The 19,401-nt window shown below is 37.7% G+C and overlaps 2 protein-coding genes across 2 annotated transcripts in view; both read right to left on the bottom strand.

Annotated features, from left to right (window-relative positions):
- Positions 1-19,401, bottom strand: part of LOC308278630 (uncharacterized protein) — a gene marked incomplete at both ends in the record, with an annotated part of 90,980 nt that overhangs the window by 44,148 nt on the left and 27,431 nt on the right. The gene's annotated exons all lie outside the window — the stretch shown is intronic.
- Positions 1,435-19,170, bottom strand: LOC308271826 (olfactory receptor 8B3-like; the record flags this gene model as incomplete). Its single annotated transcript, XM_080708427.1, has 2 exons — positions 1,435-1,998; positions 18,802-19,170. 2 exons carry the CDS (start codon positions 19,168-19,170, stop codon positions 1,435-1,437), a joined length of 933 nt encoding a protein of 310 aa, XP_080564553.1.

The following is a 19,401-nucleotide window of genomic DNA, read 5'->3' on the forward strand; positions in this document are numbered from 1 at the left end:
CCCTCCATGTATGAAGACCTCAAATCATGACAAAATTCTTTCGTATCCTGAGAATTAACACCCAACAAAGGTGACTGGTTAAAAAAAGAAAATATTTATCAAAAGTGAAAAATGATGACCGTATTCCACAAAAAAAGATACAGATTCAAATTTTAATGTGACTTTAAAAATCTCAGTGACAATTCCTTACAGAGGACCAGTTTCTTACCCTCTATGTGGCTTTTTGGTTCTGGTCTTACACCTGTTACTGGGGCCCTTTAAGCCTCAGATCCTGTTCTCTGAACTTCAGTGTCCTATAAACATTACAAATGATTTTTTAAGTTTTTCAGATAAATTCAAACCCCGATTCCAAAGACTGTGTCTGTTTTAACAACAATAACAAATATCATAAACAAAAATAAAAGAGCAATCACCCCTGAGAAAAATTTATGTGTTATCCAGGAACAGAAACACAGTTAACTTTCAAAATACAAATATTTCCTCATACTCATCTATCCTGAAATTAAAAAATGAAGTGGAGAAGTAAAGTATATCAGAGAGAACAGAAGACTCAAAATCTAGAACGAATCCAAAATTTCAAGCTTTTCATAAAGAAGCTATATAATTTTTATTAAATTGTTAACCACTCTGTGTATGGATTCTGGAAATGCCTTTCCAGCCTGATATATATCCCATACATACAGCAAATGTCTTAAACATTTAGCATGTCCTAACTAAGTTGTACAAAGGTATAAAACACATACCAACAAAGCTTAATGAATAGCACAGGGCTGCAAAATGGGCTATATTTGAGAGTCATTATGGAATGTCCTATATTCATGACACTAGAAATTGAAAGAGACGTGTCTCTGTCCACTGGAGGATGTGCAGACAGAAGAGCAGATGTTTTGATTAGAACTTCCAGTGGCACATGAACAGTCAGACAATGAGAAACCCCACACCCAGTGGCACAGAGTCTGGCACCGTCACGCTGGTGTTATTTGCTTGATCATTTGCAGAACTGTTCATCTTTTCCCAAGGGAAAAATCCATGACAATTAAAAAATAGAGACAAATTTCTTCCTTAACATTATTATTTTTTAAACATAAAACATAGTGAAGAGTACACAGAAATTGTAAAGTTGGTGAAGAAAGGATGAAGACCTCCTATAAAAAATAAATGAAGAAAGGTTTCAATTTTTCTTCTTTCCCATAGAAGAGAAAGAAGACTAAATTTAACCATCCTGCCATGGATATATCCTTTAAAACAGCCTGTTGGACATGTTAAAAAAAATCACACAGTGCTTTCTGACCATGTGATAGAGTTATTTTTTATTTTAAAAATATGAATATTGTCTAAAAAATTAAGAATCCTGCCACTAAAAACTGTAATTAAATACATAGAATCTCTCTGATTTATAATTACATATATAAACACATAACATACAGTGTCTAATCAAAACTTTCTCCTGCTCAGGGTTTTTCTCAGAGCAACTTTAACATCCTTATTCCTCAAGCTATAGATTAAGGGGTTCATCATGGGAACCACATTGGTATAAAAGACAGAAGAAGTTTTTCCCTCATCCATAGACCCAGCAGAAGATGGCTTAAGATACATGAATGCACCTGATCCAAAGAACAAAGAAACAGCAATTAGGTGGGAGCTGCAGGTGCTGAAGGCTTTGGACCTGCCCTCAGTAGACCTTATTTGAAGGATACTAGAAAGGATAAAGCCATATGAGATAAAGATAGTGAAACTGGGCACAATGATGTTGATGCCTGCCACAATACGGACCTCTACTTCATTGACATAGGTGCTGGAGCAGGAGAGCTGCATCACAGGGAGAATGTCACAGAAATAGTGGTTGATGGTGTTGGCATCACAGAAGGTCAGTCTCAGCATGCATCCAGTGTGGGCCATGGCACCAGAAAATGCCATCAGATATGAACCAAGCATAAGGCTGGAACACACTCTAGGGGACATGGCTGTGTTATACAAAAGTGGATGGCAGATGGCCACATAGCGATCGTATGCCATAGACATCAACACATAGCACTCAGAGATAACGAAAAAACAGTAAAAGTAGAGTTGAGTCATGCACCCCATATAAGAGATGGTATTCTTTTTATAAATGAAGTTCATCAGCATTTTGGGTGTGAACACAGAAGAGTAACAGAGGTCAATGAAGGACAAGTTAAAGAGGAAAAAGTACATGGGGGTGTGAAGGTGTGAATTCAGTCCAATTAGAATTAGCAAACTCAAATTTCCCAGTACAGTGACCATATACATCACTAGAAACAGGAAAAGTAGGAGAAGTTGGAGATCTGGTTGGTTTGTGAGACCTGCCAGAATGAATTCAGTCACAAAAGAGTCATTTCCAGGAGCCATTCTTCTTTGAGATAATCTGTGGACACAGGCAAATGGGTTACATTAGGAGACAACTCAAAAGAATCATAGTTCTTTCCAAGTATGAGGTATTACTGGGAATGTCTGAGACTTTCCCCACCTGAATAACACAGAATCATCTCTCAGAGATGACATGATAAGGCATCTAATGCAGATTAGAGTCTGGTAGGGTAGAAAGAAAAAGCATTCTTTCTACTCCAAAACTCAGAGACCAGAGCCTGGGGGAGTTTATTCACTGCCCATTCACATTCATTCATCCACCCATTCATTTGTTCATTTATTCATATTTTCTCTCTCTCTCTTTCACAGACACACACACACACACACACACACACACACACACACAAATAAATCTATAAGAATGAGAGATTTTCTATAGAGAGGAAACTGCTGATGTTATGCTACTGATGAAATTCTTGTATCCACTAATATCTAAGCGTTCTCTGCCCCTCCTTCTCCAACACTTTATTCTGCCAATTTCACTTGAGTCTCAGGAATGCACAAAACTGGGAGGAAATGACATAGTTTAGAATACACACTTTCCATCTTGTTTTAAGGAGGTCATTAATGTGCCTGAAATTTAACTCACCGTTCTCAGTCCAGTCCTCAATACTCCTGTATCCTTGTTATTTATTTCTGTATTTTTAGAAGAATGATTTCAGGTTCCATGAATTTGCATCCTCAGCTTCTAAGAGGATAAATCCAGACTAAATTTCTGACATGCCCTAAAACTATTTCTGATCTACAGATCATAATTTATGATTATTACTTTCATTCCTATCCAGCAACAATTAAATCGTTATTATCACATTTGCCATTTAACAAGGCACAAATTTAATGTGAGCTTTATGATGTAACATAACTTGGTTTTAAATAAGTTTCTTCACCACAGAACAGACTCTAGGTATGAAATGTAAGAGAGGGGATTGGATTTACATCCTGGACTATTATCTCTAGCTCCTGAAGGATTCAACATTTTACTCAAGTTTTTTCTTTAGGGATTTTAGAGTGCCCATCGCAAAGCCAAAAACAAACCTCTCTTCCCATTATCTTGATACCTATAGGGAAATCTATTCTTTAAGTTCTTGTTCTGTTTCTTCTCACATCCTAAATGGAGATTTCCCACAGGGTCTGCCTCCCTCCTGTCTTCTTTATTTATTTTCAAGTGTCAGTAAGTTACTTTAAATGTTATATCACCTGAAATAGCATCAAAATGTCCTTTTTTTGGACATTTTGTTTTTTAGGGTTTTTTGATCATGGAGATTAAACCCAGGGGCATTCTTTTTCCAAGCTACACCACCAGTTCCTCAGTATTTTCAGTATAAACACGGAAGAGTAACAAGGGTCAATGAAGAACAAGTTAAAAAGAAAATGTACATGGGAATGTGAAAGCATGAATTCAGTCCAATTAAAGTTATCAACTTTTTATTTTTTACTTTTTCATTTTGAAACATAGTCTTATTAATAGGATGTGTGTCTTGCTGAGGCTGGTCTCGAAACTGTGATCCTCCTATTTTAGTCTCCCAAGTACTGGGATCACAGCCACGTGTCATTGCATTCAGCTCTGAAACATGTTTTAATGGCTTACATTTCTTTTAAAGCTATTCCTTCTTAATAACTGATGGAAAGTTCTAGTGTCCCATCATTCTTTAAATATAACACTTCAGTAATGAAGTCATCAATTTATGCTCCATGTAGAAAAGAATGAGGTTATAAATGCCAATTTGTTGTTGTTGTTGTTGTTGTTGTTGTTGTTTTGATGGTACTGGGGTTCCTGGAAGCCCTTCTACCTCTGGGCTACACTCCCAGACATGTGTGTGTATGTATATATATATATTTTTTAAATTAATTAATTTACTTATTTATTTTGGTGGTACTGGGGTTCCTGGAAGCCCTTCTATGTCCGGGATACACTCCCACGGGCTATACTCCCAGACCTATTTTTTTAACATTTTTATGTGGAAACAGAGTCTCTTAAGCCAGCGAGGCTGGCTCCGAACCAGCCCGATCCTCCTGTCTTCGCCTCCCAAGCACGGGGATTACAAGCGTGCGCCACCACGCCCAGCACTATTTTATATTTTTTATTTATTTGGAAACAGGGTCTCTTAGGCCAGCGAGGCTGACTACAAACCTGTGCAATCCTCCTGTCTCCGCCTCCCCAGCACGGGGATTACAAGCGTGTGCCAACACGCCCGGCATGCCAATTGTTTTAATCCTTCCACACACCCATGCTCACCAAGTGTAATACCTTGGGCAACTTGCTTAACTTTTCTGCACCTCAGGTTCATAATTTCTAAACAAGGATTGTAGTAAAAGCACCTTCATTGGATGATTGTGAAAATTAAATGAGATTAAATAAAAATAGTATCTGATAGTCACAAATATGCATGTTTTCATAAATTCTGAAAATTTTGACATCAAAATACTAATCAAAATTTTACTCCTTTAATTTTTATGTTCCTCACAAATCTATAAATTCTGAGTACAAAGATTCTTCTGCCTTATTTTATAATTTGCTTCTGATGTTCAGTATAGTATAGGAATACAGAGAATACATAGGAACTCCTGAAATATTTACAGAAATTATGTTCTCTGGCTGAAATACTTCATAATGTTTTCGATATTTCTCACACGTTGAGGAATGGAGTCTAGAATCACAATGATCTCCTCCCTTTTCCCTCAGCCACCAATGTTAATAATAGGCAAACTTACAAACAGAAAGTAAATTGGTGTTGCCCAGGGCCTGGTAAGTGATCTTTACTAATACATTCTGCCTTCTAAAAAATAGACCTACATGTATCAGGTGAGTTGGTCTTCACAATAGGACACAGGTAATGTAATGAGGAAATTATAAGCTTTTCAGACAATAAGGATGAAGTAATTGTATAGCCATATCAAAAGAAGTAAATAAATATAACCTCAATCCCTACCTCACACCATTAACAAAAAAGTATTACAGAAAAATTATAGCTATAAATGTAAACAAACTTTTGTTTTGGGGCTTGGTGTTAGGTAAAGATTAGGATTCAAAAGAAAAATTCATAAAGCAATAGTCACTAAATTATTGGACATTATCACATTTATAGCTTTTATTCTGAGGAAGACAATATTAAAAGAATAAAATAATAATACAAACATGGGGTGACTATATTTTCAAATCCTATATTTATTTAATAAAAACTTTATTCAAGATATGTAAAACATTCAAAACTAAACAAGTATAGAAACAGTTCAATAAAGAAATAGTAATGTTGTGAACAGGTACTTCATCCAAGAAGACACAGGTCTAGCAAGTATACATGCCAAAGATATTATTACTAGTCATTAGGGAATTCAAATTAAAACAAGATACTCTTGTATAACTGAGAGGAAGACTAAAGATTTTTTAAACTTTAAACCTGAGGATTTATAATATTAGTGAGTGTGCAGAGCAAGTCTAAGTCTTACATTCTACTGTGAGGATGCAAATGGTGCCACCCACTTACTTGGAGAAATAGTTTAACACATTCTTATAAAATTATCTTTAAACAGCATGCATTTATAGAAGTTCTATTATCCTTTAGCTGGCAGGTGGTTAAATTATAGTTTATCCATATAATGAATCCTACTAACCAATAAATAAGTTACTGATACATTTAATGACAGGGGTGAATCTCAAATTTATTATGTTAAAGAAAGAAGCCACACTAAAAGATGCTCTGTGATTCCATTTGTCCTAAGTATATAATATTTTAGTCATACTATATGACTCCACTTACTATATGTTTCATTCTCTCTCTCTCTCTCTCTCTCTCTCTCTCTCTCTCTCTCTCTCTGGGTAGGTAGATAGATACAGTATATAGTCTTTTAGCAAAGTAGAACCATACTGTATGATAAGTAATGTGGTAAGTAGAATCACATAAAGCATAAAGTCTTTTAGTAAAGTTAGATCATATAGTACATAGTCTTTTAAACTGGCTTCTTTCATTTAACATAATTAATTTGAGATTTACCCCTGTCATTAAATGTATCAGTCATTTAAGGTCTGGGAGCTTTTGACTATAAAATCGGAAAAAAGAATATCTTAAGTTTTATTTCATGTATTTGTGTACTAATTGGTGCTTTCTTATAAAAATAAACGTATATTGACCATATGATTCAACAACTCAATACCTAGCTATTTACTAATGAAAATTAAAATATACAATCTAAAATAATAAGTACATACATAATAAATGATTTATTAATTTTGCCAAAATGTGAAGTGAATTAAAATGCACATTAACTAGTAACTGTTTAAATAAATCACAATCTGTTCATACAATGGAATATTCCTCAGCAATAACAAAGAATGAACTAGTGTACAACAAAATGAAATCTCAAAAATATCTCACCATGTAAAATAAAGCAAACATAAAATAATATATAGTATATAATTCAATTTTTAAATATTTTTATTGGTGCGTTGTAATCATACATGACATTAGAATACAAGACTTGAGAGGATATACAAGCACACATCATCCAATTAGCCGTCATCCAATCCCCCATCCCATTCCCCCCACCTCGATCCCATGCTTGATTGGTGATTATCTCTGATACATTTGTTTACATACCTCCTGAGTTTTAAAGAGGGTCCATCCTCCCCCATCCCATCCCCTCTGATTGGTCACCTTAATTGCTTCGCTACAGGGCCCTTTCTATAACTCAACCTCCTCCTGTTACCCCTTTCCTTCTAGTTTTTGCTAATTAGGGGAAGCATCTGGTTTTTATTTGCTGTGATATTTCTCTGTGCATGCCGAATTGCAAGTTCCAATCCCACTCTTGACGGCCCCAGTAGTGGCTTGGTCACCCGGAGGACTCTGATCCCAACCTCGCTGGCTCCAGCCCCAGCCTTGCCTCATGGGAGGCCCTGATTCTGGCCTCGCTGTCTCCGGCACCAGCCTAACCCCTCTGCAGACTCCTATTCTGGCCTCAGAGGCCCCAGCCTGGCCTGCCTCACAGCAGGCTCCAATCCCGGCCTTGCTGACCCCAGAACCAGCTTAACCTCTCGATAGGCTTCAATCCCCACCTCAGAAGCCTCAGTAGCAGCCTTGCCTCATGGCAGGCTCTGATCCCGGCCTCGCTGTCTACGGCACTGGCCTAACCCCTTGGCAGGCTCCGATCCCGGATATGATTCAATTTTTAATTGGTGCTTTTTAGTCATACATCTTAATGGGGTACAAGATGGCAGAGGCATACATGCACACACATCAATCATTTAGCCTTAACTCAGTTCCCAACTCATTTCTTCCCCCCTCCCTCCTCATATTCAGCTTAGTGACTATGATATGTTTGTGAAAGTATATCATGTGCATTAGGGAGTTTTCTTCTTCTTCCCATCCCATCACACTCAGGTTTTCTTATTTGCTCACCTTTGGTTTATCCTTCTTTATCTAGAATTCCTCCTATGTCCCATTTTGTCCCTAGCTTATGCATATTATGGATGGTGTTGCCTGCTATTGCCAGCATTTACCAGATGAGGCAGATGAAGGGGACTTTGCTATCCCCTCTTCTGTTTTCTGAATTTTGTTCTGTCATGATTCAATTTTTTGTTGCTTTGTTCAGGTTTTTTGGTCTTTTTTAATTAATTGATTAATTTTTGTGGATCATATTGAAAATGGTATATAATCAGACTGTGCTTGGTGCCCTCTCCCACCCCTTCACTTCCCCTTCATCCCTCCCAACAACGAGTGTCCAGGTTAACCATGCTACATTCATACTTTTACACATATTCTAATATAGCTCCTCTATTAATCAACCTCAGCCTTCTTCATCTCCTACCCTTCCCTTTCAGCTTTGCTGAGGTTCCCCTCCATTATCTGGACTTTTTCTGGTATTCCCATTAGTCCTTAGTTTGGGCATATTAGAGAAAACATATGTCCCTTCTCTTTCTGTGCTTGGCTGATCTCCCTTAACATAATGTTCTCTGGATCTTTCCATCTTCTTGTGAATGACCTGATTTTGTTCTTCTTTATAGTTGAGTAGAATTTCATTGTGTGTATTTCCCATAACTTTGCAATTCTTTATCTGTTGATGGAGACATAGGTTGGTTCCATATTATGGCTATTACAAATTGTGCTGCTATGAACATGGATATGCATATGTTACTGTAATTCTCTGATTTAAATCCCTTTGGAAAAATACACAGGAGTGGTAAAGCCAGATCATATGGTGGATCCATTCCCAGTTTTCTAAGGAATCTCCACACTGATCTCTATAGTGGCTGAACTAGTTTGCACTCCCACCAACAGTGTAAGAGTTCCTTTTCCCCCACATCCTTGCCAGCATTTGTTATTTGATTTCTCTATGCTTGCCAATCTGACTGGGGTCAGATGGAATCTCAGCATAGTTTTGATTTGCATCTCCCTGATGACTAATGATGTAGAACATCTTTTCATGTATCTATTGGCCATTTGTATCTCTTCTTTTGTGAAGTGTCTATTCAGTTCAGTTGCCCATTTCTTGACTGGGTTATTTGTTTTGCTAGTGTACAGTCTTTTGAGCTCTTTGTATATTCTGGATATTAACCCTCAATCAGAGTGGTGGCTGGTAAAGATCTTCTCCCATTCTGTAGACTTTCTCTTTAGCTTCTTGATGGTTTCCTTTGATGAGCAGAAACTTTTCAGTTTGATGCCATCCCACTTGTTAATTCTTGTTTTAATTTCCTGTTCTTTTTGAGGTCTTGTTGAGAAAGTTACTGCCTGGGCCTATATGTTGGAGTGTTGAGCCTATGCCCTCCTCTAATAACTTCACAGTCTCTGGTCTAATTTCTAATTCTTTGAGCCATCTTGAGTTGAATCTCCTGTACATGGTGAGAGGTAAGGATTTAGGTCCATCTTTCTGCAAATGGATAGCCAATTCTCCCAGCACCATTTGTTGAAAAGGATGTCTTTTCTCCAGCATATGAGTTTGGCCCCTTTATCAAAGATTGATTGACTATAGGTGTGTGGGTTTGTTTCTGTATCTTCTATTCTGTTCCATTGTTTTTATGCCTGTTTTTGTGCCAATACCATGCTGTTTTTACTACTATTGCTCTATAGTATAATTTGTGGTCGGGGATTGTGATGCCTCCTGCATGGTTCTTATTGCTGAGGATTGTTATGGCTATTCTGGATCTTTTATTTCTTCATATAAATTTTATGACTGATTTTTCAAGGTCTATGAAGAGTGCCATTGGTAATTTGATAGGAATTGCACTGAATCTTTAGATCACTTTTGGCAGAATGGCCATTTTGATGATATTTATTCTGCCTATCCATGAGCAAGGGAAATATTTCCATCTTCCAAGGTCTTCTTCAATTTCTTTCTTTAATATTTTATTGTTTTCATTGTAGAGGTCTTTATGTCTTGACTAGGTTTATTCCTAGGTATTTTATTGGTTTTGAGGTTATAGTGAATGAAAATGTTTTCTTTATTTCTTTCATTGCGGATTCATTGTTGACATAAAGAAAAGCCACTGATTTCTTTAGGTTGATTTTGTATCCTGCAACTTTGCTGAATTGTTTAATCAGCTCCAGTAGTCTTTTGGTTGAGTTTTTTTGGGCTTCTAGATAAAGGATCATGTCACCTGCGAACAAGGATAGTTTTAGTTTCTCTCTTTCTATTTGAATTCCTTTGATTTCCTTCTCTTGTCTTATTATTGTGGCAAGAGTCTCAGGGACTATATTGAAAAGTTGTGATAGTGGACATTCTTGTCTTGTTCCTGATTTTAGAGGAAATTCTTGCAATTTTTTCCCATTCAATATGATTGATGTTGGCTTTGAGTTTATTGTATATTGTCTTAATAATATTGAAATATGTTCCTTCTATTCCAATTATCTGCAGTGTTCTTAACATGAATTGGTGTTGGATTTTGTCAAATTCTTTTTCAGCATCTATTGATATGATCATGTGGTTTTTGTTCTTAGTTCTATTTATGTGGAGAATCACATATATTGATTTGTGTATGTTCAACCAGCCTTGCTTTTCTGGGATGAAATTAACTTGATCATTGTGTACAGAATTTTGCACCTTTGTTCACCAAGAATATTTGTCTATACTTTTCCTTTCTTGAGGTATCATATTTGGTTTTGGAATTAATATAATACTGGTGTCATGTAGAAGAAATTTGGGAGAAATCCATCTTTTTCAATTTCCTGGAACAAGTTGTGAGGTATTGGGATTATCTCTTCACTGAATGTTTTGTAGAGTTTAGCTGGAAACTCATTAGGGCCTGGCTTTTCTTTGATGGCAGAATTTTTATTGCTCTTTCTATTTATTTGCTTGCTACTGGGTGGTTTAGGCTTTCTATGTCCTCTCGGCTTAGAAATCTATTGATTTCTTTCATGTTTTCTAGTCTAATGTAGTATACATTTTCAAAAATAGTTTAATAATCCTTTGAATTTCCCCACTGTCTGTGGTGATATCTCCTTTTTCATTTCTGATTTTAATAATTTGAGTTGATTCTCTCTTTTGGTTAGGTTGGCCAGGAGTTTGTCAATTTTATTAATCTTTTCAAAGAAACAGCTTTTTGGCTGGTGATTCTTTGATTGTTTTATTTAATCTTTATTTATTTCTGCTCTGATTTTAATAATTCCCTGCCTTCTGCTGGCTTTGGGATTAGACCATTGTAGTCTTTCTAGGTCCTCTAAGATGTGTTACTTGGCGACTCTTTGTTCTTCTTATGTGGGCACTCAATACTATAAACTTTCCTCTTACCACCACCTTCAAAGTGTCCCATAGAGTTTGGTAAGTTGTGTCTTTATTTTCATTTAATTAAAAACTTTCCTTTTATTTTCTTCTTATTTCTGATCTTATCCCCTCATCATTCAATAGTGTATCATTTGATCTCCGTGTATTTAAATAGTTTCTTTTGATATTTCTGTTGTTGATTTCTACTTTCATTCCACTGTGGTCTGAAAAGATGCAGGGAATTATATTACAACTTTTGAATTTGCTGGTGCTTGCTCTGTGGCCCAGAATGTGCTCTATTTTGGAGAAGGTTCCATGGGTTTTTAGGAGAACGTGTATTCTGCTGTTCCTAGTTGAAATATTCTGTATATATCTATTACATCCATTTGGTTTATAGTTTTTTTTTTTTTAGTTCTGAAGATTCTTTACTCATCTTTTGCCTTGAAGATTGATCTAGTGGCATGAAAGGTGTGTTGAAGTCTCCCAATATTATTGTATTTGGGTCTACTTGATATCTGATGTCTTGGAGGGTTTGTTTTGCAAATGTGGATGTAGCTACATTTGGGTCATAAACATTTACTATCATTTTATCTTCTTGGTGGATTGTTCCTTTAATAAAAGGAAGTTCCTTGCTTTGACTCTTCTGTTGTGTTTTAGCTAAACAACTGTTTTGTTGGGTATCAGCGTTGCTACCCCAGCCCGTTTTTGGAATGAAGAATAAAAAATAGGCTGGAGGCCGGGCATGGTGGCTCACGCCTGTAATCTTAGCATTTGGGAGGCTGAGACTGGAGAATCACGGTTTGCGGACAGCCTCGGCTACTTAGTGAGGCCCTCCACAACTTAGTGAGACCATGTTTCAAAATAAATAATAAAAAAAAAATTGGGCAGGGGATGTAACTTGGAGGTCAAATGCCCGTGGGTTCCATCCCCAAATCTCATTCTTCTTGCTGGGGTACCCCTGTTCTAGAGGTTGGGAAAGATTGGCCAATTTTCCCCTCACCCTGGGCTCAGGCTCCTTGAAATTTTTTTTTGAGGTACTAAGGATTAAACTTATGAACATTCTACTTTCAAGCTCCACCTCAAGCCCTATTTTCTATTCTTTATTTTGAAACAGAGTCTCACTAAGTCGCAGAGGGCCTCACTTAATAGTAGCTGAGGCTGGCCATGAAATTGCGACCTTCCTGTCTCATCCTCCCAAGTACTGGCATTATAAGCATGTACCACCATGTCTAGCTTCCCCCAACATTTTTAGTTTTTAATTTTGAAACTAAGTTGCCCAGGCAGGCTTTGAACTTGCTATCTTCTTGTCTTAACCTCTCTACTAGCTGTGATTGCAGGCATATGCCACCACAGCTTTTGTGTAAGGATGGCCTTGCTAACTTGTTGGGGCTGGATTTGAACCTGCAATCCTCCTATTTCATGGCCACTCTCTTCTATTTAGTGAGGCCCTTCACAATTCAGTGAGAACCTGTTTCAAAATAAAGAATAAAACATTATGGTGGAGGATGGGTATAACTCGGAGGTAGAATGTCCCTGGCTATCATCCCCAGTAGTCAAAAATAAATAAATAAGTAAATAAATAAATAAATAAACCCTTGAACCAGCTATCTTCTTGTCCTCAACCCCTTTACTAGCTGCGGTTGTAGACATGTGTCACCACAGCTTTTGTGTGAGGAGGGCCTTGCTAACTTGTGGAGTCTAGATTTGAACCTGTAATTCTCCTGTTTCAGTCTTTCAAATGCTGGTATTTGGGAGGATGGAACAGGACAGTTGCATTTCATGGCCAGCCTCAGCTAATTAGGCCCTTCACAATTCAGTGAGACCTTGTTTCAAAATAAAGAATAAAAAATAACGCTGGGTGTGTAGTTTGCAGGTAGAATGCCCCTGGATTCCATCTCCAGTAGTGCAAAAATAAGAAAATAATAAATAAATAAATAAATAAAATAGTATTGGGTGTGTAGCTCAGAGGTAGAATGCCCTGGGTTTTATCCCTATTATCACAAAAAGAAAAAAGAAAAAAAATTTCCAATTAGTGAGGCCCTTCGTAATTCAGTGAGACCCTGTTTCAACACAAAGAATAAAAAATATGGCAGCGACGTGGAGCTCGGAGGTAGAATGCCCCTGGCTGTCATTCCCAGTAGTGCAAAAATAAACAGGGTCTCACTACCCTGCAGAGGGCCTCACTTCGTAGTCGCTGAGGCTGGCCACAAACTTGCAATTTTCCTATCTCAGCCTCCCAAATACTGGCATTACAAGCATGTGCCACCATGCCTGGCTACCCCAGAACTTTTTATTTTTTAATTTGAAATTAAGTTGCTCAGCTGGCCTTGATCCTGCTATCTCCATGTCTCAACCCTTCTACTAGCTGGGATTGCAGGCATGTGCCACCACAGCTTTTGTTCATGGAGGGCCTTGCTTACTTGTCAAGAATGGCTTTGAACCTGCAATTCTCCTTTTTCAGCCTCCCAAATGCTAGCTGGCATTTGGGAGGCTGAAACAGGAGGATCTCATTTCAGGGCAAGCCTGTTAGGGAGTCAGGTTCTTCACAATTCAGTGAGACCCTATTTCAAAATCAAAAATCAAAAATATTTCTAGGGGTTTAACAAGGAGGTAGAATACCCCTGGATTCTATTCCCAGTAGAGAAAAACAAACAAACAAACAAACAAACAATTTAGGATTGGGGATGTACCTCACAGATAGAATGCTACTGGGTTCTATTCCCAGTACCACAAAAAAAATGAACTAATTAATTAGTTAAATGCACCTGAGCTGCATTTCTATGTCCAGAATGAAGTCCAGTCAGGCATTAAAGAGAGGCCCTGAGAGCTGATGCTTGTATGGCATCCTTTATTTTGCCCTTTGAAAAGGTTCTCCACCCTCTCCACCTGCTGGTACTCCATTCTACACCACTTGGCTGCCCATGGATTCATGGCACCTGTAGTCCAAAAGGACCCTTTCTCAGGGAGTGCTGCCAGTGGCCACATATCATGGCCTCTGTATCTGTAGAGTAGCCCCCTCTTTTGCAAAAACAGGGTGCCCAGCGCCAAGACCTCTGCTCTGCCTCATGAGAGCCACATTGGACAGAGATGGGGGAGCCTCCAGAGCTCTGGGGAATGGAGTTTTCTGAGTTTCAAGGTGGGTAGAAGTGTGGCTCTTTGATGTATATATTTTTTTATTTCATGCAACTGCTGAATCCGGAGAGCCTTCCAGAAGCTAGGTGCTCTATTTACTCCTTAGTTCTCTAGCCTCCTGGGACTTGGGGAGATGCAAGCCTTCAGTGGAAGAATATGCAAGAGCTGAACATGGTGGTACAACCTTGTAATCCCAGCATTTGGCAGGCTGAAAGAAGAGGATTGTGTTCTTGGCCAGCTTTACAAACTCAGTGAGGCCCTCTGCAACCTAGTGAGACACTGTTTCAAAATAAAGACTAAAAAATTAGGTTGGAGCTGTAGCTCAAAGGTGGAATGCCCCTGAGTTTCATCCCTAGCACCACAAAAAAGAAAAAGAAAAAACAAGTAAAAGAAGGACTTGAGAGCCGGGCTTTATGGCCCACACCTGTGAACCTAGTACTTGATAGGCTGGGACTAGTGGATTGCAACCAGGAGTGATAATGCATACTGCAATCCCAGAACTCCTGAGGATGAGACAGGAGGATCCAGTTAGCAAATAGTCTAAGCTACTTAGTGAGGCCCTTTGCAATTCAGTGAGTCTTTGTTTCAAAATAAAGAATAAAAAATAGTGCTGGGGCATAGATTGGAGAAAGAATGCCCAGGGAATCTAACACAGGACTGCAAGAAGAAAAGAAAGAAAAATAGAAGAAAAAAAACAGAAAAAGAAAGAAAAAGCAGAGAAAGGAACTCTTATTCTTCGTGAAGTACCCCTGAACATGCAGTAGGGAATAGCTGAGCAATTTTCCACCCACCCTGGGCTCGGTCTACTTGTTACCTTTTTTTTTTTTTTTTTTCACTACTAAAGAGAGAACCCAGTGGCATTCTATCTCTAGGCTCTTCCTCAAGCCCTATTTTTTTGTTTCTTTATTTTAAAAAAGGTCTGAAAGTTTCAGGGAGGCTCACTTAGCAGTAGCTGTGGCTGGCCACGATCTTAAATTCCTCCTGTCTCAGCCTGCCAAGTACCTGCATTACAAGCCTGTTCCACCATGCCTGGCTTCACCAGAAATACTTATTTTTTTTAATTTTTATTTTGAGAATACATTGCCCAGGCTAGCCTTGGACCTGCTATCTTTCTGTCTCAACCTCTCTACTACTAGGTGGGATTGCAGGCATGTGCCACCACAGCTTTTGTGTGAGGAGGGCCTAGCTAACTTGTCCAGCCTGCCTTTAAACCTGAAATCTTCCTGTTTCAGTCTCCCAAATGCCAGCAGGAGGATCATGTTTCATGGCCAGTCTTTATTAGTGAGTGAGGCTCTTCGAAATTCAGTGAGACTCTGTTTCAAAATAAAAAAATACGCCTGGGGGTGGAGTGAGGAGTAAGAATGTCCCTGGGATCTAACCCCAGTACTTAAAAAAAAAAAGGCAAAACATGAAAGAAAATCAGAGAAAAATCTGTCATTCTTCTTACTGGAGTTCCCCTGAACATGTGGTGGGGAAGAGTTGGGCAATTTTCCACACATCCTGGAAATACTCTTTGTTGTTTGACTGTGGCCTGGAAGTGACTTATCTTTCTATTTTTGGAAAGAAGATTCTCCTGATTATTAAGTTTAGAGTCTCATTGATTTGCCCAATGTTTTCCCTTTTTATATCAAGGGCAAATTCCTGGGGAATCACATTGAGACCTAACAGAAGAGCATCATTTTTGAGTATGTTTGTACTTTTTGCGTTTACAACATTGGACTTTAGACCCAGTATGTTGTTTTTCTACCTTCCTTAAGGCTACAGATTATTTATTATTAGGTTTCTGAGCCTTCTAACTTCATGGTTTTCCTGAAAGTGAAATCATGGGATATTGCCATTTTAAGTGTATGTTACTTGATCTTCTTAAAGCAACTCATTGTCAACTATTTTATATAAAAATATTTGAATTGTTTTTAAGCTATTAATGCAGGATTATAGAACAGAGTTGCTTCAATCCAAACTGTATGAATAAAGACACTGTGATGCAAGAGGCAAACACTTGCAATCCCATCACTTGGGAGGAAGAGGCAGGAAGATTGCAAGTTCAAGACCAGCCTCAGCAATTTAGTGAGGCCCACAGCAACTTAATAAGACCCTATTTCAAAATACAAAATAAAATAGGTCTAGGGATATAGCTCAGAGGTATAATGCCCCTGGGTTCAATGCCCAATACCAAATAAATGTATATATGTATAAACAGAGAGGAAATGTGTGTGGTGTGTGGTGTGTGGTGTGCGTGTGTGTATAAAGAGAGAGAGAATATTCATATTCACACGTACAAAACATGAAAACTCTCAGAAACTGTAAAGTAAGCTTGGGTGTTCCATTTTTAATACTGGGAATCAAAACCAGGACCTGGTATATATGAGGCAAGTACCCTACAACTGAGCTACATCCTCAGACCTTCAAAATTATTTTACATATAATTTACTTACAGTGTTAGTTTTAAAAACTCTAACCCTGAATACACAATTTTAGTCATAATCAATTTGATTAGACTCAATTAGATTTTCCAGGTCAAAACAAGCAATTGAGCCTTATAGCTATTTCTCTTGACAGGGAGATGAGCAGGGTTTTATAAAGCTACCACAGTCCAACTCCAAAAAGTAAATTAAAACCTCAACTATTTATAAATTATTACTGTTGTTATTAATTATATTTTATTAATCATTTCTTATAACAGTAAGTTTATTATTGATAGTATCCAAGCAAGTCACTTCAAATGAAGAAAAATTCCATAATCTCCTATATATCTAACATTGTAAATATAGATGGCAAAAGCACTCGAAGAAAACATATATGAGTGAGCCCCTATGTTAAATTTTTGTAGGTTTATTCACAATACAGAGTTTAAGTAAGCTTTCAAATGTTTATAAGTATATAGATCATTATTACTAATATATATTTTTCATGATGAGCTTCAATGGATGAGTAAAACATTAGCTATAATATTTCTACCAAATTATCATGCAGTGAATTATGTTACTGATTAAAAAGAAGAGTTATTAATAAGGACAGCGTACTTATTTCAATTAATATTGAAATACTAAATGCCATTTTAGACCATAATAGATACAAGTTAAATATTAGGAACAACCACACCCCCCTACTGGAATCCTAGGATATACATGTATTATTTCTTTAATTATATTCTGTTAATGATGCCTTTGGCAAAGAGATACAGATAGATAAAGATGGAGAGAGAGAAAAAGAAAGAGAGAGAAAGTGAGAGAGAGAGAAAGAGGAGAAAGAAATAAAAGTGCAGATACAAGTTTTCTTAAAAATAAAGGAATGATACAGATTGCTCAGAAGTAGGTAGCATGTGCTACACATTTTACAATTCACAAGAACATAAAAGTAAAGGAGAGAAGAAAACGGAAAAAATAGAAGAGATCTGTTACTGGTTCAAGCTTAAATATCTTCTACTGAAAATTCCACAAAAATTGTGTGCTATAACAATAATAATAATATTTATATAATGAAAACACTTCTGTCATGTTTGCTACTCCTGTCTTTAGTTCAGAAAGCTATAATTTTAACTTGTAACATACATATGTCTCCATAGTTTTCAAGATCAGGAATATTCTATGAGACAGAAAGGGTATAAAACATTATTTTAAAAAATCAGGGTAAGCCAGGTGTGGTGAAGCACGCTTGTAATCCCTGTGCTTGGGAGGCGGAGACAGGAGGATCGCGCAGGTTCAAAGCCAGCTGTGCTGGCTTAAGAGACCCTGTTTCCAAATTAAAATATAAAAATAGGTCTGGGAGTGTAGCCCTAAGGTAGAAGGGCTTCCAGAAACCCCAAAACAAAACAAAACAAAACAAAACAAAAAAACCAAACTTGTTAGAAGTTCTAGAGATGTAGAAAAAAACAAAATGAAGATATCTAAAAGAGAAATGGTAAGACAAATCTACTACACCACACATATCATTATCTGTGAAGTAACAAGGTATGAAAAAAATATCATTATGGAAAACACCAGTAAAAGTTTAAGTCCTTCAATTTCTTGATTCTAACTAAAAAGTGTTTCTACTCTGAATTTTAGTCATCATTTTCCTTAAGGCAACTTTGACATCCTTGTTCCTCAAACTGTAGATCAGAGGATTGAGCATGGGTCCCACATTAGTGTAAAAAACAGAAGAAATTTTCCCCTGATCCATAGATCCAGGAGAAGAATATTTAAGATACATGAATGCAGCTGAACCAAAAAACAGAGAAATAGCAATGATGTGAGAGCTACAGGTACTGAAGGCTTTTGATCGTCCTTGAGTGGATTTGATGCGAAGAATGCTACTCAGGATAAAAACATAGGAAGTTAGAATGGTAAAACTGGGGACTGTGATATTAATGCCCACCACAATGAGAACCACTAGCTCATTGACATAGGTGCTGGTGCAAGAGAGTTGGAGGAGGGGGAGAATGTCACACAGATAATGGTTGATGACGTTGGCTTTGCAAAAGGTGAGTCTGAGCATGCAGCCTGTGTGGGAAGCGGCTCCAGCGAGTCCCATCACATAGGCAGCAAAAGACAGCAGACAACACACCTGCTGGGACATGGTGATCTTGTACAGTAATGGTTTACAGATGGCCACATAGCGATCATAGGCCATTGAGGTCAACATGTAGCACTCAGAGATGACAAGAAAGAGAAAGAAAAACAACTGGGTCATGCACCCCACATAGGAGATGACGTTCTTCCTTGAGACAAAGTTCATCAGCATTTTGGGACTGAACACAGAAGAGTAACAGAGATCAATGAAAGAGAGGTTGAAGAGGAAGTAGTACATGGGAGTGTGGAGGTGAGAGTTGAGACCAATGAGAATGACCAAGCCAAAGTTGCCCACGATGGTGACAGTGTAGATCACTAGGAATATGTAAAAGAGAGGAATCTGGAGCTCTGGACGCTCTGTTAATCCAGCAAGAACAAACTCTGTCACCAAGGAGGCATTTGCAGTCAGCATTGTCTTTGTTGAGAATCTGGGAGGTCAGAAGAAAACTTCATTAATAAGGGATTCAACTCTCTGCTTCCAAATTCATTGGTGAGGACAACACTGGCAGAATTTAAGCAAATTACCCTTTACTTCCTGGCATCTGAATGAACCATCACACCCTCTCTTTCAGCATTCAGTCACTCTCTTTTCTGTTTGCATATGTTAAATGTGACTAAAAATCAAAGACAAAGAGGTAGGGTG

Source organism: Muscardinus avellanarius (genome assembly GCF_963383645.1).
Source record: "Muscardinus avellanarius genome assembly, chromosome: 1".
Lineage (NCBI taxonomy): Eukaryota > Metazoa > Chordata > Mammalia > Rodentia > Gliridae > Muscardinus > Muscardinus avellanarius.